Here is a 21,666-nt window from a genome sequence, read left to right on the forward strand (position 1 = left end):
GGTCGCAAAGTTCAAGGGGGCCGAATACTTTCGCAAGGCACTGTATGTGTCTCTGTGTGTGGAGTAGAGGTGATCTGGAGTTGTGTATGTGTCTCTGTGTGTGGAGTAGAGGTGATCTAGAGTTGTGTATGTGTCTCTGTGTGTGGAATAGAAGTGATCTAGAGTTGTGTCGTCTCTGGTTGCACAGGAGACATGCTGGTAAAAATGAAGTAAGACAGAATTCAGTTTTCCTGTATTAAAATCACCGGCCACAAGGAGCGCCACCTCTGGATGTGCATTTTATTGTTTGTTTATGGCCCTTTTCAGCTCGTTGAGTGGGGCCTTAGCTCGCTCAAGTAAACAGACATCTACGTAAGGTCTGCAGCTTATCATGAGGTATTCTAACTCAGGCGAGTAAAACCTTGAGACTTCCTTAGCATTAGAGATTGCTCACCAGCTGTAGTTAACAAAGAGACACACACCTCCCTCTTAACCTTACTTGAAGCTGTACTCTATGTGTCTATTCATCGCCTCAAACACTCTTGGGTTACTGCGCACGCACACACAAACACACATCCTACTAACCCCCACAGCAACACTCAATCCACCGCTTCTTTGACTGATGCATCACAACCGACAAAATATACCAAAAGTTTTGTGAAAAAAAAGTAGGCTACACTGTAAATTACAGAAGAAGTCCTCTTGTTTTAGCAAGAGGCCCCAAAGTCTGGGCTGGAGGATTATTTTGTCATGTGACAAATCTTTGGTTTGTGTGCATTGGGAGGTGAGCATTATATTGATTCACGGCCCTCTAGCCTTTAACGGCTAGGAGAAACACGGTATATTAGTGCTGACAGGTGTTTTTAAACGCTATCTCTATGTAGGGGAAAGTTGGACAAACGGGGCCCATTTGTTATGTGTGCTGACAGTACGGGAGGGCCCAGCCTCACATACAGTGGTAGACATCACTGGGGGAGCCATGGTGTGTGTGTGTGTGTGTCATTCTCGGCCTATTCCAATGAAACGCTTGGCAGCTTTTATTTAAGACCTCAGAACCTCAAGATCCCCTTTGACCTTTCTCACTCACTCAGGCCCCAGAATAATCAAACAGTTAACAGGGCCTCACCTGGGAAATTACCCAGTAGGATCCCCTGGACTGTGTCTGTCTGCTCCAACTCTCTGTCAAAGATTGCGTTCCAAATATCACACTATACCCTAGTGCACTACTTTTGACCAGGACACATAGGGCTCTGGTCAAAAATAGTGCACTTTATAGGGAACAGGGTGTAATTTCTAACACAGTCATAGTCAATGTTCCCTCCAGAACAGGCTGGGGCCAAGGTTCACTCAAACTGCCGTCACATATTAAGTGAGAGGGCTGTTTTCCCCTGGCGATCAGGTTAATTTAGTGGCCATGTCTGTATTGTTATCCTTTTTCACATAGAAAATGAAAAATGGGCAATGTGCAGGGTATTTAGGATAAACTGCTAGATGGCAGGGTTAGTGTGAGGTTGTCTTTGGTATGATTTTCCCATACATCAGAGTGCATTGGTTGTGCTTACTATATCTCCAAGCATACAGCATCTACCGTGAAATGAAAACATCAAGCGTGCAGTCCATTATCTTTCCTGGAGCTGATAGTACCTCTTGACTGACAAGCCATATCGTCTCTAGCCTCCCTGTCCTCTCCCCTTAACGTTTAAGTTGCTGCCTGACAGACTTTTGATTGTCACAGAACTAATGGGTAGTTAATGCCAGTGTTTTTACTGGTGTGATGGGAGACAGCCAAACCCTCTCTCCTCTCCTCTGTGTGTGCATGTGCATTCATGCGCCAGACAGAGAAAGATTCGGAAGGGAGTTTTGTCCAAACACTGTGGTAGACCTCATTCACTGTATATAGGGACGGAGGGAGGAAATCCAAATAGGGGTTGAATTAGCCACTCTAATAGGGCCCTAATAGTCAGTTATTAGTCTGTTTGAGGCCCTCGTCTACAGTAATGAGCTCTCTGAAACAATAATCAGCCAATGATGGATAGTAGAGCCTTGCCACAGTTTGGAGAAGGGGAGGAGGGTGAGGTGATGGAAGAAGGGGTGAGAAGGGCACAAAGATGACAGCTGAGAATTATTAAGAAGAGGAAATGACTACAACCGAAGGAAAGGGATATTTTCGAAATTAACCGTTTTATTTTCTATTACCAGTATACGTTGAAATTGTGTTGGCTTCACCAGATTCCAGGAAGGGGAAAAGCATACTTATCTGCTTGTGATCAACCACTACTCTACCTGTCGGCCTCGGAGGCATTCGACGTACGTCATAAGGCAGAGCGGTCATATTCAATTAAGTGTAACAGGATACCTCGCTGAAGACGTATGCGAGTCTGTAAGACTAAGGCATGGCGAATCACTCAACTCTTTACAATACCCCGAAAACATGTGTTTCATTCATGCCATGCACCACTATGAAAATATCCATCAGCCACTTTACACACAAAGCGTAATGTAATCCATCTCTTGCTTGGATTAAGATACCGGCTGGATGTTTGATCCCCGTGAACAATCAATGTAAAACAGTCTGCCAGACTATGTGCAGTGTGTGTGTGTGTGTGTGTGTGTGTGTGTGTGTGTGTGTTTGTACGCGCCCGCGTGTGTCAGAGGACTACATTCCAGAGGAGAGCTCTTGGACAAGCATGACCGTCTGGGATGGGGACACAGTATTCCCATACAGACAGCCTTGTCTATCGGACGTTCTGAAAAAGCCTCGCGTGGGAAAACGCCTTGGTCTCCAGCCAGACTGCTGTTTCTGTTGTGTTGGAGCCAGAAGGGAAACGAATGTACCCTTTTTACACTACCGAGCCAAGCCAGGTTACGCAACTACAGTTCCTTAGTTGCTTGAACCATGTTGGAAAGGACAATGTGAAACGCATAGTAATGTAAAAAGGGTACTGGATGGACCAGAGCCAGCCTGTCGTCCAGTCAGTCAGCCGGCCAGCCAGCCTGTCCAACACATTCACTGTGACTGAGGTCATCTCATATAGACAAAGGATCAGTATGTGGAAACTTGAAGCAGCTACTGTAGGACAGTTGTGCCTGTGGTGACATGAAGTGTTAACACCAGAGTTAGACACACACCCCTCTGAGATGAAGAGTCCCCCTGCAGTGGTGAGGTCATAGCCTTCTGTAACACTGCCTTTCTCCACTGACTTGTACATCTCACCTATAGTACTGTATACAGGCGCTGGCATAACAGATGTGATGGAAGGGGTCATAGAGAGATTTAGGATGCATCAAAATGTTAAAATGGCTATTACTTCAACAGAGGGGCCCCAAATTGAGGTGGCCCCAAATGTCATGGCCCGGCCTAACCTCCAGAGTTATTGTCTGTTCCGACAGTAGTTGAATGTCTCTATGGTGGCATCAGCAGATAACAGTCTTCATTCTGTTCTCACAAACCTTTACATGAAACACTATCCCTCTCAAAGCCACTGAAGCATCAACATGGAGCCAATCAAGGTGATCAAGTAGCCTGTTGGGGATTGAGAGACAGGCTTAGGCGTCCGTATAGGTTAACATGGCAGGCAGGTAAGCCAGATGGTTATGGTATCCTCTCCATGTCACAGGCCAAAGTACAGAGAGACAAATGGGGATATTGTGTTATAGGGTTGAATTACAAATGGCACCCTATTCCCTATATAGTGCACTACCTTTGACCAAAGCCCTATGGGTAGTAGTGCACTTAATAGGTAATAAGGTGCCATTTGGGAGGCAGACTAGGCCTCTGATGATAGGCAGCAGCATGTAAACAAGTCATTCATCTGTACAAACCTCAGGACAGGAGTCCTGCCCTCCAGGCAAACCGTTCATCTATCCAGGATACATAAACCCAGATCCAGCCGGCTGGCTAGCTTCAGCTTCCCCACTGGGCAAATAGAGCTAGAGATCGGCCCTATAGCAATCAACGAATGGCACACACAGCACACACCACTCGCTCGACTTATTCTAGCCTGCGATGAGATCCTATCGTTTGACAGTATGATACCATCCTATACCCCACCCAACATATCCAATCACTAGCAGATGCACGTATGCACACCCACCATTTTTTCTGATATAGGTAATGTATTATTGCATTCGGATGAAGGGGATGAAGAGGAAAATGGGGATGGAGAGAGTATGGTCTCCTGTTGGAGGGAGCTGTAGGAAGGCCCTGGCTCGCTCTCTCCTTAAAAGACAAGAAGAAAGGTGAGAGAAGAGGGAGGGGATCAGTGATGATGACATGCGCTACAAGTAGTGGAAAAGACAAGGTTCTGAGTTAAGTGTTTGATATAAAACATTTGGTACGGTGCCTTTAGCCTCACTGCGTAACGTCTCCATTCAACGTTCACCATATGCTCTCCTGTCGCCTCGACTACATCTAAAGATGGAATAGGGATAGGTAGAGGCTAGAGAGAAAGACAGAGAGAGAAAGAGAGAGAGAGAGGAAGAAGTAGAGGATGGATCTAATTTGTTGTTCCCCCCAATTAAATTGGGGAGGGGACTGTGCATCTGTCCATTAGTACGTTAGTCACGCAATATCTCAGACAGCACGAGCCCGATTTTGACTAAACTTGGGTGAATGATGCGTCTTGTCATAGAGATCTGGCATTTACTGATTGGCCAGATGGTGGAGCTATAACAGGAGATTGAAAACGCAAACTTTAAAAGGTTACGCCCCTCACCCCATTTGACCTAGTCATGAAATTTGGTACATAGGTCCCTGTTCTCACAAAGAACGCATTTCCCTCAAGGACCCATAAGGTCCGCCATGATTGATTTTCTTCCATTTAAAATGTTTGGCAAAACGCTACTTTTCTGGCCCCAAATGACCAATCTGCACGAAACTTCATATGTGACATCTATGGACAAAGGTCTCTCAATGCAATTTTTTCCAGACTACGTTAAACAATTTCGCCGACATTGACAAATACATATTCAAGCAGGCGTGCTCTAGCACATTAATAAATATAAATTAGTCAAGGATATTCGTATTGTAACAAAATGTGGCACACATGTTGCAAACACTATCATCACTCAACATGTGCAAGAATATTAATATTGACCACCCGGTGGCGCTATAACGGGCAATTGTTTATATCTCTTGATCTGTTTGACTCAGAGTGATGAAATTGGTGAATGATGCGTTTGCCATAGTGATCCGGCATTGACAAAATTACATTGACTGGCCCAAGAGGGCGCTACAGTAATCAACTGTTGGTACGTTAGTCCTACACGATATCTCAGACGCCACTGGCCCATTTTTGACGAAACTTGGGTGAATGATACATCTCGTCATAGAGAGCCGCCGTTTACACAAATTACACTGATTGGCAGAAGGGGTGGCGCTGTATCATTCGTGGGGGACGACATGTTTTACTGTCGCCTTGCTTGTGTTTGTTTGCTTGGTTAATGCATAAGCCGTTCATGTTGCTTTGATAATGTCTTGAAGTTGTTAAGATCTAGTGGTATACTACAGTAACCTCGGTTTCATATGCAACCATCTGCGTCTAGGTCTAAGTCTGTCTTGTTTTCAATGAAGCATACAGCGTCTGTACCTAACTACTGACAAATAAAGATGTAATGAAAAAAACTGCCACACATTACAAAGACTTATTTCATACATGATGTATCATATTTTCCCAGATAAAAAAAACAACAAAGGGATTTAATTGAACTCATACAGAGATGAATGTGTGGAAAAGAGAACATATATTATTCATTACAGGAACACACAGCCTAACTCCCATGCACTATGGAATTACCATGTACTACCATGATTCGAATACAGTATTACCATGATCGGCTCACTGAGGGTATTACTGTACCATGATTGGGTGACAGAAATGGGTTTACCGTGATTGGCTGACTGAGGGGAGGTTATTACTGAACTGTACCGTGTTTGGCTGGTAAGTTCTTCATCTGGATGAGGTTGGCCAACCTATCGATGGAGAGCTTGGGCCACTGCAGGTAGAAGTGACAACCCTGGATCAGAGATTCTTTCAGAGCATAGTTCTGGGCCAAGATCTCCTACAACAAGAGACATACAGCACAATACAGATTCAAGACAGTGGGCAAGGACACATGTCTTAGTGTAAAAATAAAGTTGAAAACATTGAGGGCATGTCTAAAGACATTGAAACATGTGGAAGTATAAGTAACTTGTATTTGTGGTTGATTAATACAGTCGCATATGCTGGTATGCATATAAATCAGGTACGTAGCATATTCATTTTGGATAGTAAATGTAGCTCCTTCACCTTCTTCAGCTTGGCGTAGCCTGAGTGGGAGATTTTCAGGATCTCGCAGGGTTCCTGTGTTAATGTACACTGGATGGTGATGCCTGCCTCAGTACCTGCAGGAGGTTCAAACGATCCAAAGCTGCCACCCACACCTATCTGAAACACGCAATCAATCACTCAATCAACCAACCAACAAATCAATCAACTAACCAAAACTGTGAAAAGACCTTAAAGCTTAACCCTTGTGTTGTCTTAAGGGTAAAAAATGACCCGCCACTATGTTTAATAGCAGAGAAAACACCTTAAATTATATTTTTTCAACTTGACATTTGATGAGTGACCCCAACATTACAAAAAGGTAAACATCGCCTTTGTTCATATTTCCATGAAAGCTGTACACCACCAGGGCACAAAGATTGTCTTAGGGTCATTTTTGACCCGGCAGTTATAAAATAACTTACACACCATAAAAATCACAAAGACACACACAATGAGAGATTGAACTCAGCTTGGCCCCTGGTCATCTTCCATAACATCATTGATGTGTCCTCATACAATGCCTTCATGATATGGAACAAAATCAACCCTACCTGGATGCCTAATAAGCAGAACAAGAGGAGGGTGTTCCTGGAGCAGCTGTAAAAGGCACTTGTAACCCCACACATTCAAAGAAGGGAGTGCCTCCCCCACACAGCAGCCTCTGCAGCGCTTGTGAAAGCTGTTTAGGGGGCTGAATCTTATCCTGATCCACCTGAGGCTGCAGCTGGGGCAGGAAAGAGGAGGAGATTCCAATTCTGCCCCCCAAAGAAGGACTGTAAAACAAATACTATGTGCTGCACATGTGAGAAATACATCTGCAAAGTCCATGTACACACACTTGCATACTGTCCTACATGTGCTAATTAGAGTTGATTGATTTGTGTTCACGTTTTTGTTTTGTATCTATTATCTTATTTTATTCTTATTTATTGTTGATGTTTATACACCTTGTGGGTGGGAGCAATGGTCAAAAAAATGTGAAGAGACTAGTATTTTGTAGTTGAATTCCTCATTGTACAGTATATAAGAATATATCACTATGTACCCAAAAAAGTTCAAGACCGTTAATATTTCCCTTCAATAAAATGCATTCAAAACTACTTGCTTCACATTTCTGCTACTTTCTTTGGCTATACAGGTGCCATCTCTTGCTAAAAAATGTATGTTTACACCTACGTACTACCTTTAACAATAATAATAATAATAAATGATAAAACAATTATGACAGGTGTGTTGTAATAAAAACGAGTGGTGTCCACTGATTAAATGCAGTCTTTCTGCATTATGAAGAGGGAAAACCCAGATATTCACAAAGTTTGTGATGAACGACAGGTTATTTCTTCATGCAAAATAGATTTTGGGTTTAAAATTAAATTAAGCTGCTTTATTTTAGGGGTTTAGTGAAGGTGGGTAATTTTTTACCCTTAGGACAAGGGGAGTATACCAAATGTTAAGACTGCACAAGGGTTAAAGAATCCTTAATGGTGAAACAGCCACATTCCATTGCGAAATTACAACAGAGAAGTCACTGCAAACGACGAACACGGTTCTTTCCGCTTTTACCATGCTGCACGATGCTCCTCAGCTCGGCAACAAAAACGATAACAATGGTGGTTTGGGTGGCCAGTGTCACCGTTTCCCCCTACAGCAGATACCATCTTTAACACTCTGGAGTAACATTCTGGCAATGCCATGGTGTGCTTGCTTACCACTGAGCCCTTTGGATCAACAGCCTCCTTGGATCTTTCTTGAGTGTACGGAGCTACTGAACCTTTCAGGATGAGGTAGAATCCATTGTGTCCAAATACTGCAGTAGGAAAAGGGATGTTAAAGTGTTAAAATGAAATAAAAACTTTAAAAAGTAAAGAATCACAGAGGAACATCACAGAATCTCTCTGCATCCCAAATGGCACCCTATTCTCTATATAGTGCACTACTTTAGACAAAGTACACTATAGTAGACAGAAAAAACTCACAGCAAAACAATTATCCCAAATGCACCGGTCTCGTCTTTTCAGAACGTTTCAAATACAGTGCCTTGCGAAAGTATTCGGCCCCCTTGAACTTTGCGACCTTTTGCCACATTTCAGGCTTCAAACATAAAGATATAAAACTGTATTTTTTGTGAAGAATCAACAACAAGTGGGACACAATCATGAAGTGGAACAACATTTATTGGATATTTCAAACTTTTTTAACAAATCAAAAACTGAAAAATTGGGCGTGCAAAATTATTCAGCCCCCTTAAGTTAATACTTTGTAGCGCCACCTTTTGCTGCGATTACAGCTGTAAGTCACTTGGGGTATGTCTCTATCAGTTTTGCACATCGAGAGACTGAAATTTTTTCCCATTCCTCCTTGCAAAACAGCTCGAGCTCAGTGAGGTTGGATGGAGAGCATTTGTGAACAGCAGTTTTCAGTTCTTTCCACAGATTCTCGATTGGATTCAGGTCTGGACTTTGACATGGCCATTCTAACACCTGGATATGTTTATTTTTGAACCATTTCATTGTAGATTTTGCTTTATGTTTTGGATCATTGTCTTGTTGGAAGACAAATCTCCGTCCCAGTCTCAGGTCTTTTGAAGACTCCATCAGGTTTTCTTCCAGAATCCATCTTCCCATCAATTTTAACCATCTTCCCTGTCCCTGCTGAAGAAAAGCAGGCCCAAACCATGATGCTGCCACCACCATGTTTGACAGTGGGGATGGTGTGTTCAGCTGTGTTGCTTTTACGCCAAACATAACGTTTTGCATTGTTGCCAAAAAGTTCAATTTTGGTTTCATCTGACCAGAGCACCTTCTTCCACATGTTTGGTGTGTCTCCCAGGTGGCTTGTGGCAAACTTTAAACAACACTTTTTATGGATATCTTTAAGAAATGGCTTTGTTCTTGCCACTCTTCCATAAAGGCCAGATTTGTGCAATATACGACTGATTGTTGTCCTATGGACAGAGTCTCCCACCTCAGCTGTAGATCTCTGCAGTTCATCCAGAGTGATCATGGGCCTCTTGGCTGCATCTCTGATCAGTCTTCTCCTTGTATGAGCTGAAAGTTTAGAGGGACGGCCAGGTCTTGGTAGATTTGCAGTGGTCTGATACTCCTTCCATTTCAATATTATCGCTTGCACAGTGCTCCTTGGGATGTTTAAAGCTTGGGAAATCTTTTTGTATCCAAATCCGGCTTTAAACTTCTTCACAACAGTATCTCGGACCTGCATGGTGTGTTCCTTGTTCTTCATGATGCTCTCTGTGCTTTTAACGGACCTCTGAGACTATCACAGTGCAGGTGCATTTATACGGAGACTTGATTACACACAGGTGGATTGTATTTATCATCATTAGTCATTTAGGTCAACATTGGATCATTCAGAGATCCTCACTGAACTTCTGGAGAGAGTTTGCTGCACTGAAAGTAAAGGGGCTGAATAATTTTGCACGCCCAATTTTTCAGTTTTTGATTTGTTAAAAAAGTTTGAAATATCCAATAAATGTCGTTCCACTTCATGATTGTGTCCCACTTGTTGTTGATTCTTCACAAAAAAATACTGTTTTATATCTTTATGTTTGAAGCCTGAAATGTGGCAAAAGGTCGCAAAGTTCAAGGGGGCCGAATACTTTCGCAAGGCACTGTATATACACTGCTCAAAAAAATAAAGTGAACACTTAAACAACACAATGTAACTCCAAGTCAATCAGACTTCTGTGAAATCAAACTGTCCACTTAGGAAGCAACACTGATTGACAATAAATTTCACATGCTGTTGTGCAAATGGAATAGACAACAGGTGGAAATTTTAGGCAATTAGCAAGACATCCCCAATAAAGGAGTGGTTCTGCAGGTGGGGACCACAGACCACTTCTCAGTTCCTATGCTTCCTGGCTGATGTTTTGGTCACTTTTGAATGCTGGCGGTGCTTTCACTCTAGTGGTAGCATGAGACGGAGTCTACAACCCACACAAGTGGCTCAGGTAGTGCAGCTCATCCAGGATGGAACATCACTGCGAGCTGTGGCAAGAAGGTTTGCTGTGTCTGTCAGCGTAGTGTCCAGAGCATGGAGGCGCTACCAGGAGACAGGCCAGTACATCAGGAGACGTGGAGTAGGGCAACAACCCAGCAGCAGGACCGCTACCTCCGCCTTTGTGCAAGGAGTAGCAGGAGGAGCACTGCCAGAGCACTGCAAAATGACCTCCAGCAGGCCACAAATGTGCATGTGTCTGCTCAAACGGTCAGAAACAGACTCCATGAGGGTGGTATGAGGGCCCGACGTCCACAGGTGGGGGTTGTTCCTGCAAGAGGAAGGCATTGCTGCTATGGACTGGCCCGTCCGTTCCCCAGACCTGAATCCAATTGAGCACATCTGGGACATCATGTCTCGCTCCATCCACCAACGCCACGTTGCACCACAGACTGTCCAGGAGTTGGCGGATGCTTTAGTCAAGGTCTGGGAGGAGATCCCTCAGGAGACCATCCGCCACCTCATCAGGAGCATTCCCAGGCATTGTAGAGAGGTCATACAGGCACGTGGAGGCCACACACACTACTGAGCCTCATTTTGACTTGTTTTAAGGACATGACATCAAAGTTGGATCAGCCTGTAGTGTGGTTTTCCACTTTAATTTTGAGTTTGACTCCAAATCCAGACCTCCATGGGTTGATAAATTTGATTTCCATTGATAATTTTTGTGTGATTTTGTTGTCAGCACATTCAACTATGTAAAGAAAAAAGTATTTAATAAGAATATTTCATTCATTCAGATCTAGGATGTGTTTTTTTAGTGTTCCCTTTATTTTTTTGAGCAGTGTATATATATATATATATATATATATATTGATCTCTGCTTATATATATATATAGTGTGTACATAAGCAGAGATCAATATATATATATATATATATATATATATATATATACACTGCTCAAAAAAATAAAGGGAACACTAAAAAAACACATCCTAGATCTGAATGAATGAAATATTCTTATTAAATACTTTTTATGTGTGTATGTGTGTGTATATGTGTGTGTACATAAACAGAGATCAATTTATTTAAAGTATTCATTTCCCTCTCTAGAATATATAGTACTTCTCTCCCCTCATCAAAATCTACAAAAATATCAGCCTCCCGACTCAAGCTCCTGGGAAAGGTAACAGAAAAGCAATATCCAACCACCAAATCAAACATAACAGGAGAGGGGATTGAGTCTAAGCATTCCGTTGATAGTGCTGCCTGCCTCTATGGATGACAGTCATTTCAGAAGCCAAACCAGCTCGCAGAGTTTCATATACAAGCAGCTTCTATATTTCCCTGCGGTGCTCTGCTGCATATCTCACCACCACTTGTAGATGTTCTATCTCAGTGAGTAGCTAGAGGGGTTTCAATCTGCCCAAATCGGTGCACGCACACACGGTGTACGCGCACACATGAGGGATGAATGATGAAAAGAAACGGACACAGATAAAACTGCTCGTGAAACCACCTCACAGAAGGGAAGCAAAAAGACTCCATTTCAGTACTGTATGTTCACAGTCAGATGCACTGTGGGCAGGGGTGTGAAGGGAGCGATGTACTTCTTGGGGTGAAGGGGTGTGTTTTGGGGTGAGGCTGAAGGGTGCTTGTATGCGTGTGTGCGCATGCACATGATGCATAATGTATAAACCGTGTGTGTGTGTATCAGCTTAGGCATGCGTGATGAGAGTTTGTTGTTTGTCTATCCCCACCAGCCTCCGCCAGTGAAATGTGATAGATAGAACAGCCTAGAAGCACGTGTGATGTACTCAGATTACTGTTGAATAGCATGAATAATAGATGGTGATTTGGGATGATTGAGGTCTACAGAGCTGGAATAGTGCTGTCTCAATCAATAACATCACCGCATGCACAGCCCTCCAGTACTTCTTAAGACAAACAGTAGCTATAACATTGACTGTGAGCACTCTGACAGACAGCATCTCCTGTTAAAGACCATGGGAATGGACTAGAATGAATACCTGAGAACAAAATCAAGGCCTTATAAAAACCTGTATGAGTATTTCTCTCTGTGTTTGTGTGGGAAAACGCTCTAAATAAGGCTGTGTTCTTATGCATTTATGTGCCAACGCAGTATTCAGGAAAATGCAGGGAGTTTTCCAAAGACAAAATGATATATTGCCAATGCTATGCTAGAGCATGTTTAAGTTTACAATGCAAGAAGAATATGGTGTGTGTGTGTGGGACTCACTGATCTGTGCCCTATCCCAGGTCTCTATGATGACGATGGTGCTGATCTGCTGTAACTCATGTCTGGAGAGGTGGGCTGTCAGACACGGGAACACCTTCAGCATCTTATGGATAGAATGGTGCTCCAACTGGGACCGCTCTATAGGGCTGACAGACAGACAGAGAAAACAACATTTTTCAAAACTCCCCCCCCAAAATAATTTTTGCGCGTGCATGGGAGCACGGACGTGCACACATGCGCATTAATTGATGATGATCGCTATTTCTCTACTAATGTGGAGAGATGATGATGACCGGGCAATTAGGATGCAGACGTGTCAGTACGTCTGAGCCCAGAAAATGTTAGAACTATCAATCAAACGACCCCTTAAAACTGCCTGGTGTATGTGTGAGTGTTTGTACGCGTGTGTGTGTATACAGTGGCATGCGAAAGTATTCACCCCCTTGGCATTTTTCCTATTTTGCTGCCTTACAACCAATAATTACAATTCAGCATTAATACTGGAGTGATAGATGTGCAGATGATGATGTGCAAGTAGAGATACTGGGGTGCAAAAGAGCAAGAGGGCAATTAATAATATGGGGATGAGGTAGTTGGGTGTGCTATTTACAGATTGGCTATGTACAGATGCAGTGATCGGTGAGCTACTGACAGCTGATGCTTAAAGTTAGAGATGGAGATATTTTGCAATTCGTTCCAGTCATTGGCAGCAGAGAACTGGAAGGAAAGGCGGCCAAAGAAAGTTTTGGCTTTGGGGATGACCAGGGAAATATACCTGCTGGAGCGTGTGCTACGGGTGGGTGTTGCTATGGTGACCAGTGAGCTGAGCTAAAGCGGGGCTTTACCAAGCAAAGACTTATAGATAACCTGGAGCCAGTGGGTTTGGTGACGGATATGTAGTGAGGGCCAGCCAATGAGAGCATACAGGTCGCAGTGGTGGGTAGTATATGGGGCTTTGGTGACAAAACGGATGGTACTGTGATAGACTACATCCAGTTTGCTGAGTAGAGTTATTTTGTAAATGACATCGCCGAAGTGAAGGATCGGTAGGATAGTCAGTTTTACGAGGAATTGTTTGGCAGCATGAGTGAAGGAGGCTTTGTTGCAAAATAGAAAGCCGATTCTAGATTTAATTTTGGATTGGAGATGCTTAATGTGAGTCTGGAAGGAGAGTTTACAGTGTAACCAGCACCTAGGTATTTGTAGTAGTCCACATATTCTAGGTCAGAACCATCCAGAATAGTGATGCTAGTCGGGCGGAAGGGTGCGGGCAGCAATCGGTTGAAGACCATGCACTTTGTTTTACTAGCATTTAAAAGCAGTTGGAGGCCACGGAAGGAGAGTTGTATGGCATTGAAGCTTGTCTGGAGGTTAGTTAACAGTGTCCAAAGAAGGGCCAGATATATACAGAACGGTGTCGTCTGCGTGGAGGTGGATCAGAGAATCACCAGCAGCAAGAGCGACATCATTGATACATACAGAGAAAAGAGTCGACACGAGAATTGAACCCTGTGGCACCCCCATAGAGACTGCCAGAGGTCCGGACAACAGGCCCTCCGATTTGACACACTGAACTATATCTGAGAAGTAGCTGGTGAACCAGGCGAGGAAGTCATTTGAGAAGCCAAGGCTATTGCGGTGATTGACAGAGTCAAAAGCCTTGGCCAGGTTATTGAAGACGGCTGCACAGTACTGTCTTTTATCGATGGCTGTTATGATATCGTTTAGGACCTTGAGCGTGGCTGAGGTGCACCCATGACCAGACCAGATTGCATAGTGGAGAAGGTACGGTGGGATTCAAAATGGTGGGTGATCTGTTTATTAACTTGGCTTTCGAAGATTTTAGTTTGGGTCTAGAGTGTCTCCCCCTTTGAAGAGGGGGATGACCGTGGCAGCTTTCCAATCATTGTGGATCTCAGACGATATGAAAGAGAGGTTGAATAGGCTAGTAATAGGGGTTGCAACAATTTCGGGGGATAATTTTAGAAAGAGAGGGCCCAGATTGTCTAGCCCAGATGATTTGTAGGGATCCAGATTTTGCAGCTCTTTCAGAACATCAGCTGTCTGGATTTGGGTGAAGGAGAAGCGGGGGGGCTTGGGCAAGTTGCTGCAGGGGGAGCTGAGATGTTGGCTGGGGTAGGGGTAGCCAGGTGGAAAGCATGGCCAGCCGTAGAAAAATGCTTATTGAAACTTTCGATTATCGTAGATTTATCGGTGGTGACAGTGTTTCCTATCCTCAGTGCAGTGGGCAGCTGGGAGGAGGTGCTTTTATTCTCCATGGGCTTTAGAGTGTCCAAAAACATTTGGGAATTAGTACTACAGGATGCAAATTTATGTGGGAAAAAGCTAGACTTAGCTTTCCTAACTGACTGAGTATATTGGTTCCCTGAAAAGTTGCATATCGCGGGTGCTATTTGATGCTAATGTAGAACGCCACAGGATGTTTTTTGTGCTGGTCAAGAGCAGTCAAGTCTGGGGTGAACCAAGGGCTATATCTGTTCTTTGTTCTACGTTTTTTAATGGGGCGTGCTTATTTAAGATGGCGAGGAAAGCACTTTTTGAAGAGCAACCTGGCATCTTCTACTGTCGGGATGAGGTCAATATTCTTCCAGGATATCTGAGCCAAGTCGATTAGAAAGGCCTGCTTGCTGAAGTGTTTTAGGGAGCATTTGACAGTGATGAGGGGTGGTCGTTTGATCGCGCACCCATTACGTGCACAGGCAATGGAGGCAGTGATCGCTGAGATCCTGGTTGAAGACAGCAGAGGTGTATTTAGAGGGCAAGTTGGTCAGGATGCTATCTAAGAGGGTGCCCATACGGATTTAGGGTTGTACCTGTTAGGTTTCTTGATAAATTGTGTGAGATTGAGGGCATCTAGCTTAGATTGTAGGATGGCCAGGGTGTTAACCATGTCCCAGTTTAGGTCACATAACAGTACGAACTCTCAATATAGATGGTGGGCGATCAATTCACATATGGTGTCCAGGGCAACGGTGAGAAACTTGCTTCTGGAAAGGTGGATTTTTATAAAAAGTATGACAGAACTCTTCGGGCTATCTCTGCAGTAGATTGCAACTACACCCCCTTTGGTAGTTCTATCTTGTCAGAAAATAGTTAATAGTATCCCCAAAGGCAATACGTTGTAGAACCACATTTTTCAGCAATTACAGTTGGAAGTCTCTTGAGGTATGTCACTATAAGCTTGGCACATCTAGCCACTGGGATTTTTGCCCATTCTCTTCAAGGCAAAACTGCTCCAGCTCCATCAAGCTGGATGGGTTCCGCTGGTGTACAGCAATCTTTAAGTCATACCACAGATTTTCAAATTGGATTAAGGTCTGGGCTTTGACTAGGCCATTCCAAGACATTTAAATGTTTCCCCTTAAACCACTCGAGTGTTTCTTTAGCAGTATGCTTAGAGTCATTGTCCTGCTGGAAGGTGAACATCCATCCCAGTCTCAAATCTCTGGAAGACAAACAGGTTTCCCTCAAGAATTTCCCTGTATTTAGCACCATCCATCATTCCTTCAATTCTGACCAGTTTCCCAGTTCCTGCCGATGAAAAACATCCCCACAGCATGATGCTGTCACCACCATTCTTCACTGTGGGGATGGTGTTCTCGGGGTGATGAGAGGTGTTGGGTTTGCGCCAGACATAGCGTTTTCCTTGATGGCCAAAAAGCTACATTTTTGTTTCATCTGACCAGAGGACCTTCTTCCAAATGTTTGGGGAGTCTCCCACATGCCTTTTGGCAAACACCAAACCTGTTTGCTTATTTTTTCCTTTAAGCAATGGCTTTTTTCTGGCCACTCTTCTATAAAGCCCAGCTCTGTGGAGTATACAGCTTTAAGTGGTCCTATGGACAGATACTCCAATCTCCGCTGTGGAGCTTTGCAGCTCCTTCAGGGTTATCTTTGGTCTCTTTGTTGCCTCTCTGATTATTGCCCTCCTTGCCTGGTCAATGAGTTTTGGTGGTCGGCCTCTCTTGTCAGGTTTGTTGTGCTGCCATATTCTTTCCCTTTTTCAATAATGGATTTAATGGAGCTCCGTGGCATGTTCAAAGTTTCAGATATTTTTTTATAACCTAACCCTGATCTGTTCTTCTCCACAACTTTGTCCCTGACCTGTTTGGAGAGCTCCTTGGTCTTCATGTGTCGCTTGCTTGGTGGTGCCCCTTGGTGTTGCAGACTCTATATACTGAGTACTGAGATCACGTGACAGATCATGTGACACTTAAATTGTACATAGGTGGACTTTATTTAGCAAATTATGTGACTTATGAAGGTAATTGGTTGCACCAGATCTAGATTTAGGGGCTTCACAGCAAAAGGGGGTGAATACATATGCACGCACCACTTTTCCGTTTTTTTTCAAATGTAAGACTTTTTTGAAATAAGTAATTTTTTTCTAGTAGAAAGAAGAGGAAGGGAAGCACTACTAAGGTACATAATAGTCCATTTTGGTAGACAGAAGGTGCTCTTTGGTAAAAAGGGTGAATTGGTCATCTAAAAGAAAGGAGGACCAAGGCACTCTATATAATTAATTAAAATTCCTTTATTTGTATGGCGTGTTCAATAGAAACAAAGTGTTAGGGCTATTAGGGCTAAATGGAAAAGCTGTTCAAAAGAGGACATGTATTATTTCTTTGTACTCCCTGACGAAGGCCATGCAGCCGAAACTAGTCAGATTTGTAACACTTTGTTTCTATTGAACATGCTATACAAATAAAGGCATTTTAATGAATTATATGAAGTGTGCCTTGGTCCTCCTTTCTTTTTTAATATTTTTTTTTCATTTCACTTCACCAATTTGGACTATTTTGTGTATGTCCATTACATGAAATCCAAATAAAAATACATTTAAATTACAGATTGTAATTCAACAAAATAGGAAAAACGCCAAGTGGGATGAATACTTTTGCAAGGCACTGTATATGGGGCGGCAGGTAGCCTAGTGGTTAGAGTGTTGGGCCTGTAACCGAAAGGTTGCTGCATCGAATCCCCGAGCTGACAAGGTAAACATCTGTCATTCTGCCCCCAAACAAGGCAGTTAACCCATTATTCCCCTGATAGCCCGTCATTGTAAATAAGAATTTGTTCTTAACTGACTTGTCTAGTTAAATACAGGTTAAATCATTTGTGGTCAGAGAGAGACGGCATGAGTGTGCATAGGAGAGCAGCAGGTAAAAAAATCAAAGAAACTGTTCCCTCATCTCAGATTCAAGTCAGTCACAACGGAGACGGCCCGCTTTGAGAGAGGAGACCGGGAAGGAAGCGACTTCACCCTCACTCTCCAGAAGGCAATGTTAAGATGGGTGCTATTGTGGTGTCTCCCTACCATGGCTCACATATACTTAGAGTCAGACTGTCTGAACTATGGAGAAACACAAAACCTATTGAACGGCCTATGCACAAAAGTATCAAAACGGTGAGAGACAGTTGTGTGATTGAAAATCGCACACATTCAGACGGAGACTTCTGACACCAGTCACTCATCTCTAGCCATACCTGAACTAGAACAATGTGAGATTCTTATTATTATCAGTTAAGTTCTTAAAACACTCATCTTCACGACAGTTATAGAACACGTCTAAGATCTGAATTAGGTCCCTTTAGTGCTTAAAAAAGACAAATGTGACAGGCCAGCCAGTCACCTGCTTGCATGTAAAACGGGACTAGACAATCATTCACGCCATATCCGTCCTAACGGGTCAGAGGTCATCTCCTTATCCATCCATTAAAATGGGCAATCTGCGATTGACACATGATATACACCCCTTGATTCTTGAAGAATATAACTTTTATACATGCTTCATGAGCTCACGTCAACTGTCGTTCTCTATCACAACCCAAAATATAAGCTTGTTTTATTCCAATGTTTGCAAACAATCTACATCTAAACGAACACTGTATATAGCCTCAAAACATAGTTAAAACTATCATTTTAAAATCATGGATGGCAAGTCCTTGCATCCATAGCGGTCTATGCATTTGAGATTTGAGATTGGTTACAATTTTCCATCCCAGTTCCTCAGCTTTTTACTAAAACAGAGGCGGTTGATGGCTTTGTTATGGTTTGAAACTGCATGCAGATTGCTGCTTTAAGTTTTCAAACTATAGAAATTGTTCTAAATTTGTCACTGGGAATTCAATGTTCTTGTCCTTTTAAATGTGTACATGATACTGCGACGACTTTTTCCTATACGGGAACAATAAAGTCAGTGGTGTAACCCACCCAGCATCCCGAGGGAGTATCCTCTTTGATAGTAACGCGTGACTTATGCTGAGCTCTGGTTAATATCGCAGCAGGCTATTTCAAGGTTCAGCAGGGACGAGCTAATAATTCTAAACACATCACATCTAAATCAATGCATATGCACAAACTGTACAGCGTACACTCAGTATACACTAAGCCCATGGGAAATATCAAGGAACTATGGGCATCTGTATTCTATTTCCTTACCATATAATGATTGCTATAGCAGCTGTGTAGGGGGAAAATATAAATGAATATGGGCGGGGTAGTGGTACTATCTATTCTGTCATTGGGAGAAAGGGGAGAGACTTGCAAGCAAATTACGCTTTGCATGTCGAAGCGGTGCAGCGCTACATTCAACCTCTTTGACTGTCTTTACAACAGCTCTATAGATGGGATGACCTAGTGTATGTGTAGGTGGAAGTGGTTCAGTGATCTACACTTGTGTGATGACTAGCCTTGTCTGAGACTTGAAAACTACTGGCATACAGATGTGGTCAAATAAATTGGCACCCTTGTAAGATTAACTATTTCTTCTAAAATAAGTTGAAATTGAAAACACTGAAATTGAGAAATGTCAAAGCCAAACAATGGCCTTGACTAAATTATTAAAAGTTATTATTATTAAAAATAATTTAGTTGTTGGCAATGATTCTCATTTCCTGTGCAATTTAACCTCTGGTAAGTTACAGGTGCCTACAGGGTAAAAAAATTGCCATTCAACCAGTTTTGAAAAGAAAAAACAGAACATTCTGCTCCATTGCAAGAGTTCCAATATATTTGACAACATCTGTAAAAATCTTACCCTCTCTTCCACATCAGCCATTGAGAGTACATACAGCACCACTCCACCCTGCCTTCTCACTTCCTGGTACCCATCATGACCTTTGACCCAGAGTTATGCACTTCCTGCTTGCTTGACGCTGCATCATCAGACACATCTGAGGTTGGACGTTGGAATGCTTTGGTGTCTGAAATGTGTATACCACTGCCTTCCTTCCACATAATTATCCAGATAAGTCCTTCTAGAGCATCCCACAGCATCTGATTACATATCTTAATTGTTAGCTCGTAGTGATGTCCTTGGAAATTATAGGGCCACATTTACTACATGTTTACAGTATAGACATTACATCAGTAATTTTTCCCTCTCAACTTAATCCCTTCTAAAAAAACATCAGTCCCTTAAATCGCAATGGTCCTCAGTCATATTCAGGAAAAACCGATTAATTAAACAGTTAACTTGATTTACAACATAGTAGCTTATAAGATACATGTATAATCAAAAGGTTGAACTATGAGGGTCACTTTGGTAATGTAAACATTTTTACACCACCAATTCCAAGACTTCCAGTTGACATTTCCATACGCTGGTATTAATCATAAATTCCCCAATGATAATAGTAATTACTATCGCTAATCCCTTTCCATAAGTTTCTAATTAACTGGATGAAGGTTTATCATTGGAAGGACAGGGAAAGACTCATTTGTGTGAATAAGTCATTTCTGCAAACGTGAAGGATTTGTAGCCTCTAACACGCACACAAGGTTCTTTCTCCCACTCTCTCTCACAAACACACAGTGAGGAGCTGAGCAGACAGAAAGTGGTGGTTGTGTAAACAGAGTGGCAGATTAATTTGCAGGGCGCGGGGCTGAGGCAGTGTGTGTGTGTGTGTGTGTGTGTGTGTGTGTGTGTGTGTGTGTGTGTGTGTGCGCCGAAGGGGGCTGCTGGCTACGCTGTACTAACCGTGGTGCTTAGAGGAGCTGAGAGAAGAGATCCTGTAGAGGACACACCAGAGGGTTTGTGGCTCAGAGAACAGCATGGGGGATTGAGAGGGAGAGAGATGCTCAGCTCAGTTTAGCTCAGGCCTGGAGGGATGCTGACACAGTCCATCCGCTTGCTCCACTCCTGACTCGCATTCTCTTTTTTCAATCTATCTAGCATTTGCGTCAAGCATTGGATCAAGCCGAATCTAAAGCACACATTGTTGTTCAAATAAAACAACAATGTTACTGCCGTGTTGGTAGTTACATGGACTCTTAACAATGTGATGAAACTTTGCTCCTTGCTGAAACAAATTCAGCAGCAGCACACAGAAATAGAATGAATAGAACAGGTTTGGAACCTCTAACCCTGGCAATTTTACTGGTAAACTCATGGGTACACTCGCAATGGCTGCCTGATATTGTGATGCAATAATTTCCATGATGATGTAGAATTTCCATTCAAATTATGCTAACTGATGTGGCTCATGCAATGGAATGTATTTCTTGTAAATGTCAGTTGAGTTCAATCAACAAATCACAGCACATTTTTAGCTCATATTTTACTTCCTGCTTTGCTATGGGTACACTCGCAATGGCCGCCTGTCTGCTCATTATGCCATCATTGACTTGAATCGGAATGACGTTTCTAGTCACAATATTTCTATTGCAGCACATGCAATCAGGAGTGGAAAAGAGGAGAAAATATGTGTAAAAAAACACAAATCGTCTACAACAGAGGAACTCAACTGCTTTGAGAATGTACGGTCACACAAATTTCCTAAGTGGCAAAGGTCCGGATGGATATTGTCAGTGATGTCAAATGATGGACCCCTGGTGGTCGAGTCCCTGGGCACGTAAATCTAGACATATTAACTACACGAATTAGATAAGCAAATTAAACTAACCAGCAATATGGCTAACATGGGCTAGTAATTGATCAACTGGACATGTCTGACAGGTTCTAAATAGCTTGAGGGTCTGTCAGTGAATGACATAAGAGGAAAACTGCCCATGCACTTCCAAATGTTGAAATTGCACCTTGTGCATTATGCTACTACAACCATCAACAGCAGCAAGTTGAAAGCCCAACGGAGCATTCAACTTGTAGACCAGTTGAGTATGGCTGGTCTACAA

At 42.9% G+C, this 21,666-nt stretch overlaps 1 protein-coding gene across 1 annotated transcript in view; it reads right to left on the reverse strand.

Annotated features, from left to right (window-relative positions):
* Window positions 1–21,666, reverse strand: part of cnbd1 (cyclic nucleotide binding domain containing 1) — a 58,102-nt gene that overhangs the window by 10,572 nt on the left and 25,864 nt on the right. Inside the window, exons 5-8 of the mRNA XM_021620571.3 lie at window positions 12,510–12,655; window positions 8,000–8,097; window positions 6,270–6,407; window positions 5,907–6,039 (exon numbers count right to left, since the gene is read on the reverse strand). Of these exons, the coding sequence (XP_021476246.1) occupies window positions 5,907–6,039; window positions 6,270–6,407; window positions 8,000–8,097; window positions 12,510–12,655 (515 nt within the window). The remainder of the gene's footprint in view (window positions 1–5,906; window positions 6,040–6,269; window positions 6,408–7,999; window positions 8,098–12,509; window positions 12,656–21,666) is intronic.

Source organism: Oncorhynchus mykiss, chromosome 11, assembly GCF_057628025.1.
Source record: "Oncorhynchus mykiss isolate SJ-2025 chromosome 11, ASM5762802v1, whole genome shotgun sequence".
In the NCBI taxonomy this organism is placed as follows: Eukaryota; Metazoa; Chordata; class Actinopteri; order Salmoniformes; family Salmonidae; genus Oncorhynchus; species Oncorhynchus mykiss.